The 22,501-nt window shown below is 40.3% G+C and overlaps 1 protein-coding gene across 2 annotated transcripts in view; it reads right to left on the bottom strand.

The window, feature by feature from the left end:
• The window catches only part of epha3 (eph receptor A3), a 75,123-nt gene that overhangs the window by 22,493 nt on the left and 30,129 nt on the right, over positions 1-22,501 (bottom strand). For both annotated transcript variants that reach the window (XM_026911799.3, XM_026911806.3), the window contains exons 4-6: positions 9,530-9,685; positions 6,160-6,495; positions 2,321-2,445 (exon numbers count right to left, since the gene is read on the bottom strand). In XM_026911799.3, the coding sequence (XP_026767600.3) occupies positions 2,321-2,445; positions 6,160-6,495; positions 9,530-9,685 (617 nt within the window). The remainder of the gene's footprint in view (positions 1-2,320; positions 2,446-6,159; positions 6,496-9,529; positions 9,686-22,501) is intronic.

Here is a 22,501-nt window from a genome sequence, read left to right as displayed (position 1 = left end):
AGATGTAAACGCCCTTGCATATTTATTAAGGCAAATGTGAAACGGACACGACGCAAATCTCTGTGGACCCTAATAGTAAATGAGCTTGCAAATTTGTACATGTTTTTACACATGCAAAAATGTAGTAAATCAGGGCAATAGAGTAGTTTCAAGCCTCACTGCCTACTGCTTTACCATATAGGCATTTAACTTACATGAAGCAGCTGGGCTTTTTTTTTTTAGAGAAGCATTGCATGACTGTTTTCCCCAGGAGCTGCATTATTTCAATAAGCATGCACCTTTAATGCTGTTTAGGGAGACATTCACCACTGTTTATTTATGGTTTATGGTATATACCATTATATAGTGTAAACATTCCGCTGTTTTGGCCCAGACCCATAGATGCCATTTCTTCTCTGAAAACTCACTTAATGAATTCAGAGCTCTTTTGTGGGCTTAATGCCATGGACTCTTGGTGTTACTGTGGTTACTGTGAGTCAGTGAGCCCTGTGAACAGATTTGGAGGCCCCTTTTCTCTCTCAGTGGGTGTGTTTGTGTATTTCTTAAAAGGGTGAGGGGCACTCTGTTATCCTCTGCCAGCCTGGATCAAGGGCACTATAAGTCCTACCAGGGGTATTCCTTTGCTTTTCCACATGGCAGACCCAGTTGTGTAGGATTTGGGCAATATAAAACCCGCTTTTGGAAACGATGCCTCAGTAGCATGTGTAATTAACAGAATCAGTGAGGAGATACAATAGATCAGATTGTAAAAGGAAGATACCACGCCACCCAGGGTCAAACAAGACATGGATTTCAGGGGCCTCAGTGTGTACATGTGCCAATGAAACTAGCCCCAGATGAGATGGCTTTGGTTACAAATAAGGAGATTATGGCCAACCCGCAGCATTTCACAGGCAGAGATTTGGAGTTTGGCTGATCACACTGAAAGGAATCTTACAAAGGTCCTCTGTAGAAAGCAGAGGAGTCAGTCACACCTCACCAGCTCCCCTTTTTGCCAGTGGATTGAACTGTGTTATTAGTATATCTGAAACATTTTTGTAGCTGCTCAGCTCAACAGAGTAGATACAAAAAGGCCTGGTATTTTTGTAGAAACTCAACAGCAGCAACAAAATTAGCTTCATTACTGTTCATTAACAACTTTAATAACATTGATGATGCATTATTCCTAGGCTAAAATTGTCTTTATGGAATTATGGAATATAATATACCCACTGTAAAACATGATTTCATATTGAAATAGAGTACAACTATTTAACTACTCAATTCACAGACAGTGTTGGTTAAAAGAAATTGTTGGTAAATAGATGATAATAGACGATATGAATAATAAAGATGTGTTTAACATCATTCAGGAGCATAATAGTTTTTGTCTTTTATCCACTTTTGGAGACAACGGAAGCCTGCGTGCAATTTAGTGCATATTTTACATGCATGTGAATGTTTCTATGTGGTCATAGAATCGAGCCATTTATTCAGTAGACTATGAAATGTTGTTTCTGTGGGAAAATTCTGGCTAATTGCCACTGGAAACTAGGGTTTTTTTTCACACCCTCACATTCCCTGCCAGTTTGGGAGAGACACACAATGTCAGCGTCCAATTAAGTGCCAAAGCTGGAGCCCCGCTTCCTGCAGTCTGCCGGCCTGAGGGACACATTACCCACTTCATGCAGGAGTCGAAGATATCACAGTGTCTGACAGCATGAAAGAGCTCCACTGAACACTGACCCTTAGAAAGCTCTCAGCGGCAACAATGATGTGGGGCAACAAAGCTCACCCTGCTATTCCGCATATTAAATCAATCAGGGCCAAATCCCTGTACGCTTCATTAATCACACAGCAGCTGTGGCAAACCTGGATAGAGGCTGAATAAACTGACTTACGACAGGAGAGCACGGCTTGTGATTAATTTTTTTTTTTTAAAGATGAGAGAACCTGGGCTTCTAGCGCACATGGGCTCAACAGAAAAGTAGTGTTTATATCACTGCTTCTCCTGATACAAAGAATGTATGAGACTCATATTTAAAAAATAGTTGACCCTGACTGGTCCGGTATTGTTTTTCTTTATACTGTGATCCAGGATTAAGTGGCTAATGAAGATGAATGAATGAATAAATAATTCTACTCAAAACACCACAATCACCAGTCAGGAATTTATATAATGTTAATCAATTAAGCCTCTGTACATATATCTTTCAGAAGCTGGATGAACAAAATACCCTCTTTAATCTCCATAAAAAAGGCTATAGAGAAAGATTTAGACCCAGGTTAAATGCTATTAGTGTTGAATGTCCAGAGTGAATAGCGATTAAACTGCCCCCACCTTCTCATAGTACTTGACCTCGTAGTCCAAGATAATACCATTGGGTCTTTCTGGCTCCAGCCAGGATAGTGAGATGCTGTTTCGGGATGTTCTGTCTTTCCTGATGATTGTGACCTGGGATGGAGCTGCAGGGAGAGAGAAAAATAAAGGGAGATGGAGAGTGAGGATGAAGAAGAGGATTAGCTTCTTCCACTCTGCTTCTGACTTCATTACATGCACAGTTCACAGAAAGTTCAGCAATTTTGCTTCAACTATCCAAGCCTCCTGTGAATTGATTATGACCTTTAGGGTGACCTAATTGAGTTTTCTTCATTAGGGTTCAGTTTTAAAGTTGGGAAAGACACAACGATGCATTTGTTTATAATTTGCTTTATCACTGAATAGTTAGTCTGGTTTTGTCACAGGCTCCTGTCTGTTCAGGTCTAGCAAGCATTTTCAGCTCTCTCACTCTTTTAAAGGCTAATATCTATCAAACTCTCATATGTTTCTCTGCTTCACTACTTCACATGGCCGCAATATGTGATCATAATTCAAGTCAAGGTTCTGTCCCTCCCTTCTCCTGACTGGCTCACTTGCGTTCTTTTTCAGTTTTATAGCTCTCTAATTGCAAGGCAGCAATGAAGCCATGAAGGCATCTGACTGGCCCATGTTTTAATTTTATTAGACCACAGGAAAAAACATGTTGTTCTTTGAAATGTTCAAGGTTTTTCTTGACTGTGATTACACAGTTTTGATTTTCCCCCATTCGGAACCTTTTTTTTTTTTTTTTTTTTTTTTTTTTTTTACTGTTAATGAATCCAGATGGACCCAGACTGTTCCTTGCACGCCTACACACAATTCTGATAAGGTATTAGTGAAGTTTTATAGTGACAGCAGTTTATGGAGTTTATGGTAGGCAGGATTTATGGTGTAAGGACTATTGTACATCTTTCTCAGCTTTCTGTTTGGCACTTCAGAGTACAAAACACCACATATTCTTCAGACCAATTAGAAGAGGAAAATACTCGCCTACAATGTAACCCATGTGGGCAGTATAAAGAAGATTCAGTTACAAAAACACAGAGATGAATCACCTCGCCAATATCCAGTACTGGATTAAAATCAAAAGCACAGGCCAGTACCATTTACAGGTGTGGCCAGAAGTTTTCTCCACCACTGTATTTCAAAATGCTTCAGAAATTAACATTTGCAAAAAATCTTTGTGAAATGCAGGCATGGCATTGACAATCTGCAAATCACTACATCACCAAATGTCCTCCACATGGCTTTTGAATTGTCCTATGGTAAACACTCTCAGTATGGAGTATAGTATAGTTTGGACTTCTCTATTGAATTCTTTCTTTCTCTCTGCTCCCCTGTTTCCTCAATAGGCCCTGCAGATTTAAGGAAAGAATCTCGCAACACTCAACGGACAGAACTCTTCATTCTCTGCCTTCTAGTACAGCTCCAGCTAAAGTCATCTTCTCAAAAAGCACAGCCCAACAATATTAAATAATGGTATAAGGACGTCACATTCAGCTCCAGCTCTCCTATTGTCATCAGGTTTGTTGAAATTGTACATCCTGTGCTGGCAGGAATGAGCAGGAGGCCGTGGTTTGTCTGACGACACCCTGTCAAAATGGCAGAACACAAACATTTTAAAGTTTTTGTAGGCCAAGAGGAGATCACTGTCCTAACACAGAGGGCATGTGCTGTCTCCTCGGGGCTGTGCTGCACATGCTAGCTGTGTTTACATGGAAAGGTCTGCACTGACATCCCTGTAAGACCTCGTAAATGTGCTCTCCGACAGGGAGTACAGCTGCAGAGTGGGAGCATTGGACTGGCCATTCACACGTCTCTCTCTCTTGCTTTCATTTGCATTTTATAAGACAATAAATGTAGCTGCAGTGTTTGTCCAAGGTCGAGGGAGTAGAGCTGTGGTGAAAGGGGTTGTGATCTTGCATGTTTCAAACTCTCCAAAAGATCAAATGAAATACGCATTTATATCCACTGTTTACACTGACATGAGTGAAGCCAAAAGTGAGAGAACACTTTAGCTAAGCAGTTTATCTGTGTCTGAGAGCAAAGGCAGTTGCAGTAGAATAGAACAGAGAAAAGCTCTGTAATGTGAGAGATATAGTGAGACTAGACTTGTGGTAGAAACACAAACACAGCATTAATAGTAGCTATAATAGTATCGATGATGCTTCATGGCTCTCTGAAACTTGTAATCTCCACATATCAGCATTTTGAATAAAATGACTGTGTTTCCTAAAATTATTTTGGAATCTAAGTCAATTTAGGTCACACTTAGCGTCCTCTACATTTACCATCAAATAATTTAAGGGCCAGAGGTTTATTTACTGCCTGACTTGTTGAAGGCCTAAAGCTTTTCTCAAAGCCTCAGTGTCTGGCAATCACTCTGTTAATAGATCACAGCTGTGACAACACGAGGAAAGCTAAAACCACAACGACATCTGACCAGAATGCACTCAGCTTTGACAAGAAAATATCATCAGAATCAGAAGGCCAAATGAGTACTTAATCATATAATGATTGTTCAAAAACGTAGATTTCTATAGAAAATCGGACTATCTTACGCAAATAACAATAGTACTCAGGGTTTTTGATATTTTATAATTGCCACAAGCATTTCCTCATTATCATGAAAAACATATTACTATCTATGGACCAGATACTGGATACTGATGCTGCAAAGACTAAATACTATATTATATCAAGTATATATACAGTCTCCTCTCCATCACTGTAGTGCTTTTACCAGGTTTAGAGGTTTAAACTGCTCCCTGTGGTAAAAGGGTGCAAAACTATCAATCCTTAGCCTTTGATCTACAGTAGCCCTCTACCTACAGTTTTATGGCTCCAAACTCTAGTGTCTGTAACCTCAGTTCTAAAGCCTGCGCTAAATCATCTACCAGTTTCTGCACCTATCACTTTAAAGCTAGAGCAGAACTGACAGGAGAGACAGAAGCCAAGACCTCATATGGCTTGAGAGCACAACTGCTCATCTTTACAGAGGAAACTCTAGTGGAATGGAAGGCAGATGGCCCTGCGTTCCAGCTTTATAGTAACCTGAGGAATCATGACCTTCATGCTGCCAGACTGGACTCCAGCACCTGCAGACAGATATGTGCACAAACTGTTCTGATAGCACAGGAAGTTTCAAGAATGGGAGGATCAAAAACAAGCTTGCTGAGATATTAAATGCATGTTTACTTCTCTCCAAATGGAATTTTGAGCTTTGGTGCACATCGCTGCCAGGAAATTGAATTGTCTCTATCAATCTCCTTTATGAATACATTCTGGGGAAAAACATTCTTCCAAGGTTATTTTAACGTATAAAAGTGTTTTTATTATTCAAATCTAGGACACACTTGATGTAAATGTGCCTAAGACTGCTTCATGACACCCTGTCTATCATCTGTGGGATGCCATTAAAATTGATGACATGTCCATGTGTCCATGTATGATGTCCAATGAAATGTCCATGTGTGAAAGGCTGTCTGCACTTTTACCCCAAAGACTTTGTTATTTGAAGAAATCTAAAGAAAAAGCTAGTCAGTGTTAACTTATGTCGAATGTTGCTTTTTTTCATTGCTAAAGTAAAAATGCTAAATTTCTGTGGAAGCACGGTGGCACAGAGGATAGCGTTGATGCTTTAACTTTGTTGTTTGGCCTGATTTTTGCCTCAGAGTGCATGGCACAGCTGCTTTGATAAATGCTTTTAAATAACTCTCCTTCGTTTCACTATCACTGTTTGTTACCATTATGTAAGTCAACTACTGTAAATCCTCTGGCTTTTTTGAGCACAGTAAGAGGTGATGCAAAGGCAGCCTTACCTGCTTGGTTGGTAGTAATAGTGACACTGGCATACTGGCGCATTGCAGGGGCCAGGGAAGAAACTCCATTCTCTGCCTCAATCTCAAATGTATAGTTGGTGTGTGCCAGCAAGTCAGCCACAGTCACTGTGGTGTTCATGAGGCCCGAAGCACGGGGCAGGAAACGCACAGCCCCTCTGCATGGCTCGCATTGTTTAGACCCAGCCAAACAACGCTTACACACTACTTTAAACATCAAGTCCTTCCTGCCACCTGTGTCTTCTGGCCAACTCCAGTCCAGGATCACTGACGTCTCGTTGATGACTGAGATCACGTTCCGAGGAGCAGAGGGGGGACCTAATAAAAAAAAGGAGGCATGTGGGCAAAATACTTTCCAGCAAGGAATTTAAGGCTGTGCTGACATCTTATGAGCTTTCCTCAGCATATGCAGTTTTGAAGTAGAGATGTTGTCCTTCATGTCTAATGATACATTGTAAATAAAGAATACAGAACTGCACATCTTTTTATCAGGTCTATTAAAGTTATGGCATTATTTCATATTTTAGGGGTATGTTCTGAAAAGGATTGCAATGTTAATTTTAAAGACTGCTGTTATAAAAAGGAAGCGGGGAGAACATGCAGGCAGTCCGATTTCATCTGATTGCAAAAGCAGACTTGCAAAAAAAGGGCTAGATATTTGACTGGGACTCACTGCTCTTTCCATATGATCACAAGAGCAATTTGAAATGAAATCTGAGGATAAGGCATGGAGCAAGACACCAAATCTGTCCAGACCTCAAACAAACCTAAATTGCTCCTGGCTCTGCTCTGAAGATGTGAGTAAGTGTGCGGGGGGTTAAGAGGGGATTATGTTCCAAGATAAAAACTAGTGTTTGGTTGTTTGATTTGACATGAAGAATTTACACAGAGCATTGTTGTACCAAGTGCTGTCTACTTAACTTTGACTAAGATCTCCTAAAATCTCCTAAAAGATAAAGAATGAGGGAAGGATTCAACCTTGCATTAAAAAAAGTCTCATAGCACAAAGGGGCCCCCCACACAAATATGCTTCAGGAGTATGTAAGTCCTATCCGTTTTAACACTGCTATAATTCAGCAGTTAAGATCATTTATGAGCTGCACTGCAAAGATAACATAATTACTTGCATCATTAAAATGACTTTCTTTGCAATTTACTCAGGATCTATTACTTAAAATACTTGAAACAAAGAGGATTTCTTTTTTCAACAGAGCACTGCAAATATACTTAAACCTTCCTTCCTAATGAAGAGCAATCAAATAAAATCCTTTTCAATATTATACAGATAAGAAAGACATTAAGTCAATACAGACCACAGCTATAAACAATCTTGTCTGCTTACAGGTCAGGGGAAATGTGGAATTCTGTTACGGGTTAACATCTTTGCCAGAGCACAGCATCCTTTGATCTGGACTTATAATAGAAATCACAGTGTGCCATTTAACGTTAACAGACTGGCTGGCCTGCCAGCAGGAGCATGTGAGGTGTACCGGAGTAAGCCATCCATTACACACACACACACACCCCTTCTGACAAGCAGCTCTGCTCCGTGCTCACTGAGGTGTGAATGTGGCATTCATGGCCACTATAGACTTAAATTAGCAGTGCTACCACAAGGCTGAGCCACCACACATTCTGGGCCTATGACTTTGAGAGTGTGACATATGAGGGCTGTTTTTGTGGCGCTGAGAGGTAAATGGTTTACATGGTATTGATTAATGTACCAGATATGTAACATCCGTTCCTTTCTACTCCAGGCCTTTTCCTCATGTTGAGGATTTATGCTATTGAAAATACAAGTTTTATGGGGTCATAAAAAGGAGACGGGTAGAAATAAACACATCTATTTTTATATACTAAAAGCAGGCATAAATATGTGCACCTTTGAAATGCCTGACAATGAATAAACACAAGATCTTGTTGGCAGGGGTCTACAAAATTACACATAAATATTCAGTAGTAATATACAACTGAGTCTGTACTATGTAGTTACAGCATGGACTAGCAAATTACATAAAATGCAAATAGAAGCTGAACATCTCTAAAGAGCACTAAATGAGCTTTACATTTAAAACAGATCATATTAGAGAAAGGCTTACTTTAATTGCTGCGCTGTTCTCAGAACCATGCTAAAAGCTAATCTGTTCTACTCTGAGCACCTTCTTTGCATCTCGGGAGATTCTCTCTAGATAAATGTCTCTGCTTGGGGACCACAGAAATAAACTCGCATATGCTGCTTCAGTACTTCAACATAGAACTTCATTTCTCCTATGCAGTTTAAAAGACAGACTTGTTAAAATTATGAGTGCATCTAATATCTAAAACAGAAATGAACAGTAAGTGCTTAGGAAAAAAAAACAAAATGTCAGAGCAGCTCTTGATGCCACAAATAAACAAAACATTTATCAGCATTACATGACTGCTTTAGATGTCACATAAGAAACACATTTTTACACTTGGCCACAGAATGCAACACTTTTGCCACATTTTACATCTGAATCAGCTCTAATGCAATGCCATGATTTATGGATAATGTGCAATGGAATGACACATGCAGGAATGTATGTCAGTGGCGATGTACCATCTGCAGCCTTGTCTATAAAAAGAGAATGGACTAGCTCTCTCCACAGTGCAGGCTCTGGGAGACCCACTGCCTGGGAGACACAATGTCTAATTGGACTGTTATCAGGAAAATCAGAAACCTAATCAGACTAAGCCAACACAAATCCATAAATCCCAGAACAAACTCTAAAAACCTGCAGATTTGGTGTGGAAACAGTACAGACAATAATGTGCTTAAAATATAAGTGTAGGTATTGTGTTAAAATTGTAATAAATTAAATTAAGAATTAGTCAGTCAGAAAAATAAATACTGAAGTGTTAAAAAAGTGTGCACAAGTCAGTTCATGTTTTTAACAAGGTCTCATACTGAGAAATTCATAGTTATTTATATGACTTAGTTCATATGAAAAGTTACAGACGCTGACATTAAGGTTTAGGGTGGAGTTATTGTTAAAAATATATTTTAATCATTATATTTGAATGTTGATTGATATGTACTTGTAATATGTATTTGGAAAGTTTCAAAGAAAGTGAAGAGGATAAAAGATATGATGTTTTTCCATGGAGATGGAAAAAATAAAGTAAGAGTACTACTAATAAGAGTACTCTTAATTAGTAAGAGGAGTATTCATTTTCAATTATACTCAGGTAAAATACTAAGTATTTTCCATTTCCAATGGAAGTAACGGTTTTCTGTATTTCACATGATGCAAGAGAAATGAAGATGATTTAGCTGTGCATGATCCTCTCTACATTTGAGCCTGGTAATGGTGCTGTTATAAATACACACGGGTGCAAGCCATTGACACAGGGTCTCCATCTGCACGGAAGTAGTTCTTCTCACAGCTGCAGTGCACAGCCCCCTCCTTGTGGGTGTAGCTGTGCGGGGGACACTTTGAACACTTCATATTCCCAGACGATGCCTTATAAAACCCAGGCCGGCAAGCTGCAAAGACAAACATGAGCGGAAGACAAATTAGAATGCATAAAGACTTTAACCAACAGAGTCATCCGTTACCTCATTACCATGCTGCCACCTTTAATGGACCGGATGATTTCACATGACAATATCCATCAGTGGATGCACTGAAAAGACTGACTTAAACCAACCCAAAACACTCAGAGCATGGAGAGTGAACACTGAACGTGTGTGAGGAGAATGAGGATGAGAATGGGTTTGTTCCTTTAAGAGGAAGGGGGGAATCGTGTGCCAGACTGAAGCCTGGTGATAAAACATATTAAAAAATGTGCTGCTACTCTCTCCCTTTAGTGACACGTCCAGGAGATGTTGCATGAATTATGCAAATATACCTCTTAATATGGAAAAAAAGAACGCTCTCTTTAAATATCTCTGGTATTAAATTGTGCTCAGCAGCTCATCTGCTCCTATTCACAAGAATCCCATTCCATTATACATAATGAAGGGGTAAAAATTACGACAAGCCTGCTAATTACAAGGGCTCACACATCTGCATTTCACTCCTTTCTTTTTTGCAGGTTCAATACTTGTCACTTGATATCGTTGGTGAACCAACACTTTTAAGTCTGCAAGAAGATTTTTCTCAGTTGCACTTCATAGCTCTTCTGTGGAATTTACAGCAGTGTGATTGAATTATGCCTCTCCGGGAATGCAGTACAAGATCATTTGAACACATAATACACAGCTCTTTTGGGCATGATTGTCACTAGATCTGTGACAGTTATTACACATTGTCCAGCACTCACAGTTCTATAGCACTACTGAGCATCTAAAGTGATTTTTCTCCGTAGCGGCCCTGCACTGTGAGCAGACCAGGGAGGCACGAGGCCATGTGATATATGAGAAATCAGGTTTACATTAACCTACTGCTCCTGGGAGAATACAACAGTCACTGTAAAAAAAACCCCGGCTGACTAAAAAAATCAGCCCGAGCAACGGGAAATCAAATGTGACACAGTGCTTCCTTGGCAAATCAGGAATCACATGAGTCCCAAATGAGATAAACACACAGTCTGCATAGCTAGGAGACACCTCACTGCAAGATTGTGCCCTTCTGAGAATAGCAAACATGACTCAATTTATTTAGTGCTTAGCCTTGAGTATGTTCCAAGAGTACATTTGAAAAGAGATCAAACTGATCAAATAACTAAAAATAGAAATGACACGTAAACAAGAGACCCTCTCTACTTATGAGGCCATTGGAACTATAAGTCATGGAAAAAAAATGAGGTGCTTTGCTTCAATCATGGCAGTGCTTCTCCTGGACAGCTCTTTAATGGAAGCTTGAGAGGTAATCATTCCTGGTGACATCTCCCTCTCATCTCTCACAGCCTTTATATGTAGTGAAGTGATAGGGTATGAATGACATTAACCAGAGGCTGGCCTTCACTTCCTCTACATCACACATCCTCAGCTGTTCCGGCGATCCCTGTCTAAGCGCGCAGAGTGTGTGATGAAACAGAAGTGAGACTGTCTTCCTCACTTGTTGGTTGGAATTGAGCTACCCACCTCACTTAGAAATGCGTGCATGAATGTGTGTGAGAGAAAGAGAGAGAGAAAAAGGTTCTGTTATTGATTGCACATGTGCTACGAAGAGACACTAGAGCTGGCTTCCAGTCTAACAGGCTGGGAAGGGGGGTGACTTTGGAGAGCCACAGAGGTGATTTCTCATCCAGGGCTTTTTCAGCAGACTTTACATACACACTCCGTCTTCATCTGGACACATAGACACCCTCTGAGGAGTGGTGCTTAATTAGGATATGACAGATGATATTATTTTGCCCATCTGACATTATATACAGTGCATTATAGTGTATATATTGTTAGTATATTGTGTATATACTCTGTCCAGTCATACACATACTTGTATTATATTTATTATATACATCTGATTATTATATATGGTGTCTGAATGGTGTCTGCATGGATTATCTTCAACTGGGGGTTGAAAATAATTTCTTTACACTGCACATTTACTTGTACAGAATGAGCATGATAAATAAAAGCCGGCAATAAAATCACACAAGCTATGCATGTGATAGAGAGAACTTGAGCTAGTCAACAGCTCCACATCAATCAATATGGCATGACGGAAAGTGCTGGCTGGATTCGTTTACTGTTACACCCTTACAGTAGCTCACAATGACTGGGAGGCTATGGGGAACAAATGCATTCATTCAGCAGCTCCTGTTCAGACTAATTGCCTGTGAAACTGAATCTGTCTCAGTAGAGGGCTGTAGATGCTCTTTCCCTGGGGATTGGCAAACAAAGGCCAGGTCAGAATCCCACTCCAAGTGCCACTCACAAATTGCAAGTGTCTGCTGCGGTTATTCCTGGAAGCCTGTTTCAGCTTCACAGGCCACAAAATGAAAAATCTGGACATTTGCTTGATCAATCAATTCATTCCAGTCACAAAATACCTTCATCTATAATTAAAGTGTTGAGTGAGTGTCTCCTTCACTGTAAAGGAGGAGGAGGAACATTCGTTTGTTCCTGCAATCTGCAGAGGTAAGGAAACAAAAAAACCATATACCAGTAAAGTACAAACAGTCCTATACGGCAATTAGAAAAAGTTTAAAGACTATTTATAAATAGTAGCTCAAAGTAAAGGTCGACTGTAGACACCATGCTGTGCCTGACTGCATTCTAGTACATTGGGCAAAATATTAAATCTGATTAAATCACACACATGGGGTTTATCGTTGGTCTTATTTGCATCATAACCAGCCCGGACACCTCCAGAGCTCTCCTGAAGTGTCTGCTCAAATGACCTCTAACTATGATCAATGTCTGCTAGGTGCTACTACAGAGAACGTACTCATTGTCTTTTAGTGCTTTTCTGCCAGACAGTGCGGCATTGCCTGCTAAATTAACTGTCAGGTTGTATTTAATTGTTTCCACTGTATCATGAGCTGTACCACATACCTATCTGATTTTTTTCCTCCATATTTGTTCAGGTATCAGGAAAGCTTATTTGGGACATATAACTGTAGACAGAAATAGTGCAGATCATAGATTAGTCAAAGGCAATTGACCTGATAATGCCTCTGGTCACAGATTTTCTGTTGGACAGTATAACAGCAATCCTCTGTTACTGTAGTGTCTGCCAGAGTTTCTTTCTCTTTTTAAATATCTTTTTTCGGGTGGCTTTAGGCAATATCACGACTGTATTACAGAGTTTAAGGCTTCAGATTTGTTTTTATTTATTTATCTCCAGAATTTTTTCTTAATTAGCTTTCTTTTATTTATTTATTTTTAACAATGCTCCACATAAAGTCACAAAATCATATTCACCGTGTCTGCTCACTGCATAGGGTATAACAAAATTGTATTGTACACACTCGCTAGTGCCTTTTAATATTCAGTTACAGAATTCTTTTGTTTTATTTTAATCCTGGGTTTGGATTTGTTATAGCCCCACCACATGCCACTCTGTCTAGCAGAAAATGCTGTTTGCACACATTTGAAGTGCAGATCACATGTGCTTTTTTTAAATTCAGTCTTTGTGGGATATTGGGACTAAGCCAAAAAGTCCCATGCTTTGTTGGAAGATAAGCAGATATCTTGATAGTGGTATCTAAGTGGTAAATACAGTAATCACAGTCCCGAACTCTCTCTTTTTCTCCCTCCCATTCATACACATAATAGTATTACTTTACTTACGTTGACTAAATAAAAGCTATGGTTTTTATGAAAAAAAAAAAAACACAGCCGAATGCCCCCACTTACAAAACACATATATTCACACAGAGACATGCACACATAAATCATAGATCGAAATGCTTAGCCCTGCACTCACATGCGCTATCTCCCACTGAGTGGGCCATTTGTAACTGCTTGTACACAGGAGAGCCCAGCTGTAGCACAGAGAGTGGCCTGAAATGTGATCAGAGCTCGTCAGCGAGTCTCTGTTTGTCCTGGAGCCTGTACAATAGCACTCTCAGAGGAGAATGAGGCTACCTCACCCTGAATCAATACACACTGCCTTGTAAACAACTCCAATGACATGCCGTATCAGTTGGACACCCCAATAGCAGGGGTGGATAGAAAAGGTTTTGGATAGAAAAGGTTTTCACCCAGGAGCGTAAACAATATCTTTGAATTTACTAAATTATAGTGTACTCTGTATTCCTGATTGGCTACATTCTTGCCAAAGAAAAAAAAACTCCTGACAAAACAAAATAGAACCTGACAGCAAGAGCAATGCAAAAAAAGGGAACACTTCCAGATTGGAAAGTGTGTTGGAGGGGGAGAGTGGAGCTTTCTATCATGGTGAAATGAGAGGTCGATGTGGTTCTGCTCCACTGCAGCCCTGCCAAAAGAGTGCCACATCTAGCGTGTTCACTAAACAAATGATTTCTCGGTTCCACAGAGTCGTTCTTCTTCTCTTCTTTTCCACAAGGTCAAGCAGACTTTCATGCCACTTGGACACCGTACATCTCCTCTCTAACACTTATTCAGATCTGATCAGATGTTCCGTGCAAAGCCCATTCCTCAGTGAAAGAAATAACACTCAGACCCAGAAGCAGCAGATCCAGAGTGAATTTGTGATGAATATTTGCACAGTAATTTGCACCATGCTTCAGGGACTGTTTACACCTTCAAACATGTGTTTCTTCCCTTCTTTCTCTTGTGAACTTCAATGCCGCTCCCATGCCCACACCTTCCCTGAGCTGCTCATCAGATGCCTTTCTCATTCAAATCAGACCAGGATCAGATTGCTTAATTAGGCAGTCCAGAACACAGTGCCAATTTTCTAAAGTGAAGCTCCAAATGTGAAGAGACTCTTTAAGGCCATTTTGGAATGAATAAGCCTCTACTCTAGTACCATTACCTTATAGTTACCAGCACAAACACCAATCTGGGACTGAAGAGGCACCACAGAAAGCGTATGTTCAACAGCTCCCTCATTCAGCGCTTGGCACAGTATTCGCATAATATGTTTCAGAGTGTTTCATTTTGATTAGCTTCGGCTGTGGTGAATACACTGCATCAAGGGCAACAATAAACATTTTGATCTTCTATTAAAGCATCAGTGGGATGCATGGCACTGGTACTGATGAGCTTAAAACTCTGCTCTGTGTTATCTTACAAATGCTCTCTGTCACTAAGAATGAATTATGCAGCCACTCTATTTAGAATGAGCTACAACAACACAATTTTTACACAATTATCACACAGTAATGTTTATTGTTGCCCTTGTTGCCCATTTCTTGACATGTTTCCTTGTAAAAGTACTTACAAATTAATTGTGGCCATATAATAAATCTGACAAACTGAGTCATAATATTGTGCATGTGCATTTATTAAGATTCAGTAATGGCATCAATGTAGAGACATTAGAGGAAGCCAGTATGGGAAAGTGCTCTGGACAATCTAAAAAGATTTTATAATTACAGGTCAAGCAAACAGGTTTCAAGACAGAAAAGGAGAAGAGACATGTAATGTCTGAGGAGAAAGCTGGCAATGTACCACCTCATTAACAGCAATATTTCCCTTCTAATACCTGAATACTGATGTCAAGCAACATTCACACATTCTCTCCCTCTCTCTCTCTCATTCTCATATCTTTCCTGATGACATCTCTGTTAGGCAGCTTTTCCCATTTACACACTGTCACAGCAGCCAGTGGCCTTGCCCCAGGAAAGACACACACAGACACACGTATGCAGACGGATAAACACACTGACAACATACAGATAGTTAATGTGCCATACACATGCAATACAAAACTGTGATTTCAACAGAAAATGAATCTAGTCCTCATATTCTAATTAGTAAATATGCTGTATGAGTTCATGCATACATACAGGCTGTGTTCTGATTATCCTCAGGAGAGGGTGAAAAGTGATGGTGGAATGCCTGTTCAGTTTTACAGTGCTGTTGCGTATCTGAGGCTCCACAGGCTATATGCATAGATTTGCAACAGAAATGCCCCAGTGGACTTTAACTGCTCAAAGATCTTAGGTAATAGGCCAGCAAGGCCCACAGTTACCAAGACTTTTTTGCGTTCAGTGCCCCTGCCTCCACTTAGGGTCAAGAGTATGTGCTCTGGGCAAAGCTTAGCTCTGTGTGTACAGACCATAAACAAGTAGGAGAAGCAGTAGGGGGTCGGCTCCCGTTCAAACAGCACCTAGACACAGACTGATAATCACGCACACACCAGTGCACAGAGAGATACACATGCCCAGTGTTCCTGAGATAGACTCTTGATCCACTGCAACCCTGACCATAAACCAGATACTAAAGATGAATGAGATGCTAAAATGAATGAATGTCTGACATCTTTCACTACCTAAACACTTGCCATCATACCTGTCATTTTTTCAGAAAGAGAAATGCTCAATTTGCTGATTTATAAAGAATGAAGGTATGTCTCGCTGCTCAAAACTCTCTACTGCATTGCCATTAAAAAAGCAGGCATTTCTACAATCACACATCCTCGGTCTGTGTTTACACGCTTCTTCATAACTTGTTAGTTAGATATGAAAAAAAACTTACACAAATATGACAACCTGATGTATAATCTAAAATTAGGATGAAATTAAGGTATCTGTGACTAAGGTTGTAAAACTCAGGCTTTCACACAATATAATTCTATTTCAGTTCCCAAGGCAATGATTCAATATTTGACAATACCACTAAATCTGCTACAATATAATACGATTCAAATTAGTAGCCTTTAATCAATATGTGACCAAGTTTGTTCAGAATCTGGGGTCGTATTTAAAAAAATCATTATGAGTTATGGGCAAATCTCCTTGCTAGCCTATTAAATTACTGACACATGTTCAATTTTTACACACCAGTTGTCTGTCCTTTTCTGATGATAATTGATTTATATTCAATAATAATCAAATTATAATTTATTCTAATCAATTATAATCTATCATCTATCTATAATTGATTTATGATTGTTCCCTTGATTAATTTCAATCATTTATATTGATGCAGCACTCCAAATTGTTGCACTCCAATAAAGACACTAATCCAAAGAGGATGGAAAAAGGGGAATGGTGGTTTTATGTGAAGGATGATTGTCATTTTGTTTAAACTTGAGGGCATGTCCCTGCATCCACAGAGATACACACATCCACACACACTAATTTGCGCACATACGCACACAAAGATGTGTGACAGCAGAGAGCTAAAAGGAGTTCTGCAACCTTTTCCACATAATTTTTCCCCAAGCTGTTCGATGTGACTGGGTCAGTCAGTAATTTTAGGACACCATTTCACTGAAATCCCCTGACATGTCTCAATAAGCCACCATGATGCCTGCAGCAAATTGAGCAGATGAGGAGTGGGAGCCAAAGAAAGAGGGAAATAGCTTTGTAACAACTAAGCCTATTAGCATAGTTTTCAAAGCCTTTTGGAATGTGTTTCTCCCTGCCTGGGTTTCGGTCCTCCTTCTTGGCTGTATTGTACAGAATGTACAGCTCAGACAGAAGGTAGCACAATAGGAGCCCTGCTTTGGCCACCACCTAATCCCCCATTGTGGCAGGTTTATGGCCGCCCCTTTCTGTGCCACTCACGGCCCACTGTTCCTCCGGAGACGCTGGACCACACGGAATCCGCTGCTACTGATAAATCTCTCCCACAGACAAAGGCAGAGCAGGGTCAGCCAAGGGTTCAGGGATTGTCCTGGTCACTTTTAATGTACGCCGACTGTCAGACATGGCTGTGACTGATAACAGAGGAATTATTTTCACACAGAAGCAGTACGCAAACAGCAGCCATAAAACTTCCTATTCGAATCCAAATAACCTGCTTCAGGCTATTGTGGTGCTTCCATGCCAAATGAAAGCAAGATAACCAAGCCGTGTGTTGGGGAGGGATCCATAAGCCTGTGAATCACTGTCTGTCAATCTATTTTGTCCCTATGTGCCAACAATGACTGCCAACCGCAATGGGAGTTGCTGCATATGCCCATTACCACAACGATGATGAATATAATTCAGGCAGGCGATTTTTTATCTGCCCTCTCTCGATTGCTCATCCTCCAGATCTCTGATGTGAAAAGGAATAAAAAGATGATGAAGAATGGCTGGAAACACAACAGGGCATAAGTAATTATTCAAATTCCTTATGCCTCACTCAGCTCCACACATTTTATAACTGAATATGCATTTCACATAAGTGTATGTGTGTGTGTGTGTGTGGTAGGCAGAGGAAAGAGCACCATGAACAAAGCCCTGCTTGAATGAACAGGGCTAGTGAGTTGGCAGTGTCCTCTTTTTAGGAGTGCTGAAATAGGTCAGCTGGAATACTCCACAGCAACAATACTGAGCCCTCTCTGAGGATGGCCCACTTCCCCTATCATCAACACCTCCACAGTCATCTATTCACACTTCATAATAATATCATCACTGCCACACTCACATACACCCAAATACACCAACACGAAGAACATACGGATATTCACACATAAGACACAATGCAGAGTACAAGTTCTGCATGAATAATTTATAAACACGTTAATATACATATACACATACATATAAATGCTATAATGCATTTTACAACTATATATACACTTTTACTTTGATTAATATATGCTTTTATAACAGAAGACATGAAATAAAATTTCCATTATTTGTGTGAAGGTCTGGGAAAACCCTTCACATGGTAAAATTTTGACATTAGACACTTGTAATTATAATATTACTTAATATTATAATTCTCGCAACTGCAGGTTTCCCTGAAGTGTTTCCCTTTTGCATGTATCTAAACCACAAGTAAAGTTATAGCATCTTATTCCCCAGCATGGTTGAATTCTTGAATCTGATTGGTCAGAAGATGTTCATTAATTTCATATAACAGCACGACTCAGTAGTTTCGGCATTAACGTGAATCATAGGATGCTATTAATGCACTCCTTCTAATACATTATCATTTCTATAGTAAGAGTTTATACTACGACTAATAACAAACAGATTTAAAAACATGTTGTTTAACAAAGAAAAATGTCTAATCACTGGGAGACATTTATTTAACTTTTATGGAAGGAGTCGCCATTGTAAGTGCTTTGTAACATTCACTGCGATTCCCAGTACAGGAAAGTCTTCAGGACAGAGAAGTTTAGGCTATTCTGATTTCTCAGTAAAATGACAAGCTGTCTCAGGTAAGGGACAGACTGTTTACCATTTCTAATGTAAGTAATAACAGGAACTAACTGTTAAGAATTTAAATAAGGAATAGCACATGACAGTGTGTGATTACAAACTGAACTGAACTGACTAGGCTTACGTTCATTTTGCTATGGCACAAAACTCTCCCCGAAGTTGATTGAAGCCTGAGGAAATCACACTTAGCTAGCAATGTTTTAGACATTTTTAGGCAGACTGGCTCCCTGCCCAACATGATCTTTACAGGAAGATAGTCTAGCCAAGATTTTTTTTAAAAAAAAAGGGCCATAAAATACATCTCCATGTTGTTTTCGTGAAATATATTTGTTTTCTTAAAGAAGTGATGTCAAAGCAGGTTACAGACAGAAAAACCTATTTTGGCCAAACCGCCCATACCCCACCACCCCCACCCCCTCGATTTATTATCTCTTATGGGTGATTGCCAGAAATCATCCACAGTGACATCTGATGGGTTTTCACAGACCGACACACATTTATTTACACAGTTACACCGTTACTTGTCAACTTTATTAACTGAATTGAAGTCATGCCCCATAAGGAAATGCAAATCAGTATTCAAAAACCTGCAGAAATTCTAGAATCTAACTTCATGTCTCATTGCAACCATATGGCCTGTTCCAACAGTTAACTTAACACTGTTTTCTCACCTGAAGCAGTTCTACTTCAGACCAGACGGTATTTCACTCCCTACCCCAGAAGTGAGATGATTATGAACAGTCAGCCAGCTCTCTGTATTCACAAAAAAGCCCTGAGAAATACATCCGCATGGAAGAATGTGGTAATGGCACTTTATGGGTGGCAATGACACTTTATGACTTTGCCTTAATGAAGCTGTAAACATGCAGGTCTCATGAGAAGCACAGGCCTACAAGATCCCTGCATATAAAATATCCCAGGAAAAGAACAGTGTCTCCGAGTAGGGTCATGTGACATCCTTACCGTTCCAGGGGCAAACAAGAGCAGCAAGCAACTTAGATTCCTCTGGCAGGTGTCACTGTCCTAGTGCAGGCACAGGGGCCTGCAAATCAATCTCTTATGTCAGGCCACACGGCAGGGTGTCCACACATTTGTTAAGGTTGGCCTGTCCCCATTCGCCTACGGGTGTGGAAGAAGGGGCCACTCGAGGGAGAAGGCTGAGGGTATGGAGAAGCACACCTCCATAAATCAGAGGAACTGAATGCAGTGCAGCATATCAGGGCTGTCAGGGCCAGAGGAGACACGCCACCGCAGCTGATCCCCAGACACCAGTGTACATCAACCATCTCTTCTTACCTTGCCACTAGCAGCTGCTGAGATTACCCCTCCTTTCTCCCGCATACATAAATATCGATGCACATCAATTATATTCTCATACATATACTCATGCACACAAACTGTGAACCCCTGTCTGTTAACATTGTGCTACATAAAATGCCATCCTGTGGAGCCTCAGTTGTTTTCTGATGGCACAGTAGAGAGGCTGAATTTACGAGTCTAAAGCAACGGTGAGATGAAAAACACAAGGGCAAAGACGCAACATCCTCAGGGTATAGCCAAGGTGAATGTGAATGGAGCTGCCTTTCTGCTACTTTCCCTTTCAGATCTTAGAATCAGCAATGCACCATGGGAGCCTCTTGAACAGAAAGAGTTCCTCTGGGTCCTCCTTAGATATCTAGCGCTTGAGGAGGGCTGACATTTTAGACTTTTTACACAAAAGACCTTCAATGCTTCTGTTCACTTAGAGAACACTGTGGCAATTATCAGTGTGTTTGCGGCAGACAGGGGGGCAATTACCTCAGAGGAAGGTCAGAGACAGTGTTCCACTCCAGCGGCTTGCCATGGGATCGATTGCTCACCTAGTCCCCTGACACGCATGGTCTCACCTGAAGCTGTCCTCTCCTGACACACTGAGACCCCTGATGCATGGCTCCTACAGTGCCAAACCTCTAAGTGAACCTTAAAGGGCTCAGGCAGGGTAATAAACATGATGACATGTCCAGGTTGGGGCCCACAAAGTAGTAGACAGATTTCATGACTAGGCTACTTTTAAAAAAAATGCAGTTCCAAATATTTTTTGGATTACTACTTATACACCTTTTTGAGAGAGACCAGGAAATGAGTCACTAAAAAAAACACCATACATAATTTTTTATGAACCACAGATTCACCCATCTCACTTATAGCTGTCTAATACAGATACAATTCCAGTTTAACTCTGTGAATATTTCAATTCATCATATTCTACTCATCTGAACTCCCTCAGCTCTGAGGTTAATATGAACAATTTGAGTCAACTCTCACCATGGTGTCTCAACATGTATTCAACACAACTGCCATGTGACTGACTATTAAAATGTAATAGGTAAAAATTACCGACCATAAAAAAATGTATAATTAATAAGATGCTCGTGGTAGCATTTATTAGAATTTTACCACTAATTTTCAAGTGTACTACCTTCTAACCTATACTGAATTCTGCGGGAATCTCTTTCTATCACACGTTTATGCCTGCACCCCACCTGGAATTACTGTTATTCACTCACTATCTCTCAGATTCAGTCCCTGAGCTGCTTGTACTGAAACTTTTTTCACCACTTCTCACCTTTTTCTCACCTTTTCTGTCCTTGAGGCTCTAGCCTGTTTCAGATGTGCTCATGCAGCAAAATCCAACTTCATACACAGCACAAGGTCAGCTCGAGAAACTTGCAAAACCTGTCAAAGCTCTCTGAGTGCAAAATAATGTCCAATTTCATATTCTCATCACTGCACACACTATAACACAGAGTCGCTTAAATGCAACCTTTGTTCAATAACATCTCCAATTTGGGGATTAATGACAAACACAGATTTTCAGCTTCGTCTGGCACATTTTACACCAATAAAACAGTAATCAATAAGTATCTCTTTCTGCTTGCCTAACATCATTTCACAGAAAGTGTGAGGCTTGTAAAGCGAAATACAAGATTTCTTTATAGAGAAGCAGAACAGCAATTGCACAGAACAGGTTGATCGTTAATGGTGATCTATTAGTGGATCATCTTTTGTCTCTGGTCAACAGAGTCTCACGATTAGTTACACTGATGGATTTCTTAAGACATCAGAGGGGAGATTAGAGTATACTTGACTCTGAAAAGTAATCCCTGCAGTGGGCCTCTCTTCCCAAGCCTGATCGATGCACACTCAAACTGGGATTGTCAGGACTGGGCCGTACTGATTGGCCTGCACTGAGAAGCAGACAGTACGCAAGTTGACAGCAGCCCATTTCCCTGCTCACTCCCATCGATCTTCTCATGGTTCCAGTGTTACACACATACACATGCAGACACACTGACTGTCCCACCCTATTGTGTGGTTGCTACAGCAAGTATGCAGCATGTCACCATAGCATGACACATACATGTCAACACATGCTCGCTTACACTCTGGCACATATTCTCACTTTGCACCACGGGGTAAAAATCATACCCATAATGCTAACACATTAGCACACTCACATGCATATCTGAGAAATTTGACATTTATTAAAAAAGCGAAAAGAAAGTCATTGGATTCAACGGTCAGAGGCTGCTATCTACACAGACAAAAATACTACGCAAAAGAAGTGAAATGACTTCATTTGCACGGAAGGCTTTGAAACAGGATCACTCAAAAAGAT

This window comes from Pangasianodon hypophthalmus, chromosome 5 (genome assembly GCF_027358585.1).
Source record: "Pangasianodon hypophthalmus isolate fPanHyp1 chromosome 5, fPanHyp1.pri, whole genome shotgun sequence".
Classification (NCBI taxonomy): domain Eukaryota; kingdom Metazoa; phylum Chordata; class Actinopteri; order Siluriformes; family Pangasiidae; genus Pangasianodon; species Pangasianodon hypophthalmus.
Note: the sequence above shows the minus strand (reverse complement) of the source record. Positions and strands in the feature narration are given on the sequence as shown.